Source organism: Caenorhabditis briggsae (genome assembly GCF_000004555.2).
Source record: "Caenorhabditis briggsae complete genome, chrIII, whole genome shotgun sequence".
Taxonomy (NCBI): Eukaryota; Metazoa; Nematoda; class Chromadorea; order Rhabditida; family Rhabditidae; genus Caenorhabditis; species Caenorhabditis briggsae.
The window spans coordinates 1,847,254-1,851,642 of NC_013490.2; the positions used below are offsets into that span (position 1 = coordinate 1,847,254).

At 41.7% G+C, this 4,389-nt stretch overlaps 2 protein-coding genes across 2 annotated transcripts in view; one reads left to right on the top strand and one right to left on the bottom strand.

Moving 5' to 3' along the window:
• CBG00498 overlaps window positions 1–800 on the top strand; it is a gene marked incomplete at both ends in the record, with an annotated part of 9,199 nt that extends 8,399 nt beyond the window's left edge. The window contains one exon of the mRNA XM_045243425.1: window positions 365–800. Coding sequence (XP_045091537.1) covers window positions 365–800 — 436 coding nt within the window. The remainder of the gene's footprint in view (window positions 1–364) is intronic.
• A 1,212-nt stretch (window positions 801–2,012) lies between these two features.
• Window positions 2,013–4,389, bottom strand: part of CBG00499 — a gene marked incomplete at both ends in the record, with an annotated part of 5,393 nt that continues 3,016 nt past the window's right edge. Inside the window, 3 exons of the mRNA XM_002640891.1 lie at window positions 2,013–2,355; window positions 2,687–2,852; window positions 3,466–3,656. Coding sequence (XP_002640937.1) covers window positions 2,013–2,355; window positions 2,687–2,852; window positions 3,466–3,656 — 700 coding nt within the window. The remainder of the gene's footprint in view (window positions 2,356–2,686; window positions 2,853–3,465; window positions 3,657–4,389) is intronic.

Sequence of the window (4,389 nt, forward strand, 5' to 3'; positions counted from 1 at the left end):
TTTCTAGGACATTTCTAGGCCTATTTAGCGTGATGGCCTAACTTTTGCAAGTTGGGGATTTTCTAGGCCACTTTATTCCTATATTCATAGTGGCCTAGAAAATACATGATGGCCTAGAAATTTTGGGTTTCTAGGCCACCGTTTTAGTGCCCTAGAAACCCCCTAAAAATTGAATTTCTAGGCCACTGTATTCATAAATGTATAGTGAAAACCTCGAATTTGGGTTTCCAGGCCACGCCAAAAAACTGCTCTAAAATCGCCAAAACCAGATCTGATGGCCTAGAAATTTGGGTTTTTCTAGGCCACGTCCGTCCCTCCCCCCTCTTCCCCGTGTTACAGTACCCCCCACTATCAATATTTGCAGTCTTTCCAGACGAGGAGCGTACGCTGGTGGACCACCCGGAGGACCGCAAGGACCCAACGGCGGCCCTCAACAGCAGCGAATCAACGTGATGGTGCAACCGCAGAACATGCGTGGAGCTCCAGGAGCCGGTGGACCCCAAATGGGCGGAGTCCCAGCGATCCGACGGCAGTTGGTGGGACGCACCATGCAACGAGTCGATGGAAACGCGCCTGGAGCGCCGCAGGTGGCTCAAGTGGTTGTTGCTCCACCCCAAGGCATGCAGAATGGACCGCCCGTGCTTCATATGCAGAGAGTACAGTATCAACAGGCTCCGCCCCCTTCTCAGCAAGCTCCGCCTCCTCAGCACTATCAGGGAGGACCTGGAGGATCAGGACAAGGACATCAGCAGGGACCATCTGGAGGAGGAGGAGGAGCTCAGCCACCGCCTACGCAATAATTTTAGGCTCCGCCCATTTCTCTTTAACCTCCTCTCATTTGTCCTTGAGGCTCCGCCCACATTTTCTTTCAATTTAACCTCAACCTATTCCTCCTCCGTTAGGCTCCGCCCACTTTTAAATAGGCCACGCCCCCTTTCAATTTGTCCCTCTAAAAAATTTCTGGAATTTTCGAAGCTCCGCCCCCTCATTTTACACAAAAATACATGTACTATGTGCGATATATATATATATATATGATCTTCTCTGCCACCCCTACCACACACACACTGAAATTCGATTTTTTTCATTATTATATTATGGTTTGAATATATTCATAGATCCAATTCTCTTTTTTGGTCCTTTTTTTTCTGAATTTTTGGAATTTCGAATTTTTTCAATTTTTAAAGATTTTCTAAATCCCCAAATCTCCGATTTTCGGAATTTCAGACTTTTCGAGAACATCCCGAAATTTAGAAATACTGAAATTATAAAAAATGTCCTGAAATTCAGAATTTTCCGAAATTGTGATATTCTGATATTTTAGGAATTTCGGTTCTCTAAATTTCAAAATTTTCTGAATTTCAGAAGATTACAATTTAAGAATTCTAGAATATTGAACTTTTTTTTCAATGCACCAAGAGAAAATATTCAAAAAAAAACAGGGAAAATGAGCGATAATATGTTAAGAATGAACAAAAAAAATTAATTTTAACGAGGAAATTTTTTAAAAAATCACAGGTACAGTAATCCATCAAAAATAGGGATTACTGTGGTCAAAAGGACTACCAATTTTCGATATTCTGGAATTGTTGGAATTTCGGATTTTCGAAATTTTTGGATTTCTTAAATTTTTGAATTCGCAGAAAAACCCAAATTTTCAACCAAAATGCGCCGAGGAAACGTTCAAAAAACCAGCAAAAAACATTTCTTAGGAGGTACAGTAATCCATTATTTTAAAAAAAACTTGCACATCTAACAAAAAATGGGGGATTACTGTAGGAAAATTGCAAAAAAAATGAGGGACAAAAGCAGTGTAATTTTTTGTACAAAAAAGGGCATTTTCAAAAATTACAGTAACCCAAAAAAAACAATTTTTTCGATTTTTTTTTTGGAAATTTCTGGATCAACAATAAGTGAAAAAGGGGGCGGGAAATTCAAATTTTTGGGATTCGAAAATTCTCAGGGTCAAAAAAGGGGGCGGGAAATTCAAATTTGAATGATCCAAATCGCTTTTAGATCCTCTCATCAATCTGCAAATAGCCAACGAAGAATTGTCCGACGGCACGACACGCCGGTGGGCTTCTCAACGAGCTGCGCAGCAGGAGCTCAATCAATACTTCACAGCACGGAAGCGGCAAATCGATCAGTCCCACCGACGTGTCCTCTCCATTCGCACGCGGATCCGAGGCGGCCGTTTGATTGTTGAACACCTTGTAGAGCAGTTTTATCGCTGGAAATGGGGTCAGAATGGCTCCTTCGTCGTCTTCCGACCGTAATCCCTCTAGGATTCCATTCGCAATCACCACATACGAGTCCAGAAGCCAGACGAGCATATATGGCACTTTGTCCAGGGATCTGGAAAATTTTATCTAATATTTCTAGATGAAAAGTCTTGAAAATCACTTGAAAATCGCTTGAAAATGACCAAAAATGGCCTAGAAATCGCCATTTTGAATCCTGATGTAGATCAAAGTGGGCGGGGCTTAGCTCATTTTCAGTCAAATTTTCAGCTTTTCTCACTGTAATAGTCATTTTCAGCACGTCGAAAGCTTCAAAATGAGCCCAAACACGCATAGGGCTCCGCCCATTTTGAACTTTATGGGGTCTGAGATCAAAAGGGGCGGGGCTTAGCTCGTTTTCAGCCAATTTCCATCGATTTTCAGCCAAATTTTCTCGGATTTCTCACCTGATGACCAGCTTCATCGATGTCTGCGTCTCGCATCCGTTCAAAATTAGCTGCGCCATATAAATCGACAATTGGGTGGGATTGATTTTATCGACGAACGGCGTCTTTTTGGGTCCGCCCGTCATCAGGGTGGCGATTTGATTGAATTGGTAGATGTCCGGATGGTCTGGAATATTGATTTATTGAATAAAATCGCTGAAAAAATCCAAAAATTTGGCTGAAAATGGCCCATTTTTTAGTTGTTTTGCCGCTAAGCCCCGCCCACTTTGATCCTAAAATTCAGAAAAAATCAACGTGGGCGGAGCCTTGGGTTTCCGAAATTTCATACATATATAAATCAAAAATCCAAATTTAAAAAACTCCAAAAACGAGCCATTTTCAGCATGTTCTCCGCTAAGCTCCGCCCACTTTGATCCAAGTTCCAATAAATCAAAGTGGGCGGAGCCTAGGCGTGTGTTTGGGCTCATTTTGGAGCTCCCAACGAGCTAGAAATGACGAGGATTGGAATGGAAAAATCTGAAAAAAAAACTCGTTTAAAATGACCCATTTTTGGCTGAAAATGAGATAGGCTCCGCCCACTTTGATCCAAAACACCCCAAAATGGGTCATTTTAAGCCGTTTTTTGGGCATTTTTCGGGGTTTTTGGGCTATTTTCGGCTGTTTTCGACGATTTTTTTCGAGACCCAAATCAGGCTATAAACGGCGATTTTAGTCATTTTCAGCTTATTTTTGGCCGATTTTAAGCCTTTTCGGGTCGTTTTCAGCCAATTTTCACCCACTTTTTTGCACTTTTCCCAGTTGGCATTTGCATCCGGCACACTTGATATTCTTGCGCTCATCAATCACGATATTCTCCTCGAGCACCGATGATTTGTGTAGAATCGAATTCGCGTAGCTGATCATCGCCCGTTTCTCGGTGGGCAACCATTTCGGGTTCGCTTTTAGGTCTTCGGCCTTCTTGTGCTTGTGTCTGGAATGGATGGAAAAATCGATTTAAAAAATCAATAAATCAGGCAAAAAATGATTGAAAATGGTGAAAAAAAAACGGCTTAAAATGACCCATTTTGGGGGTTTTGGATCAAAGTGGGCGGAGCCTATCTCATTTTCAGCCAAAAATGGGTAATTTTAAACGAGTTTTTTTCCAGATTTTTCCATTCCAATCGTCATTTTTAGCTCGTTGGGAGCTCCAAAATGAGCCCAAACACACGCCTAGGCTCCGCCCACTTTGATTTAATTAGACCTTGGATCAAAATGGGCGGAGCTAAACCAGGCGAAAAATTACTGAAAATAGTGAAAAAACGGCCCTAAAATGGCCAAAAAGTGTCATTTTGGCGCGGTGGCCGAACTTTTGCAAGTTTGGAGGTTTTCTAGGCCACCACACTAAAATGGCTTAGAAAACATACCAGGAGCATTTTAGGTCATTTCTAAGTCATTGTAACATGGTGGCCTAGAAAACCCCAACTTGCAAAAGTTAGGCCACCCCCAAATAAAACTTGGTTTCATTTTTTGGGCAATTTTAGGCCTTTTAGGCTCGTTTTCAGGCCTTTTTCAGCCAATTTCTCACTATTTCAGGCCATTTTCAGTCGATTTATTGCTATTTCGGGCCATTTTAGGCTATTTTCAGGTGATTTTTACTCGATTTTTCACTAGTTTGAGCAATTTTTTTGATCCTGCGCAGGGGTCACATTAAACCAATTTTCAGC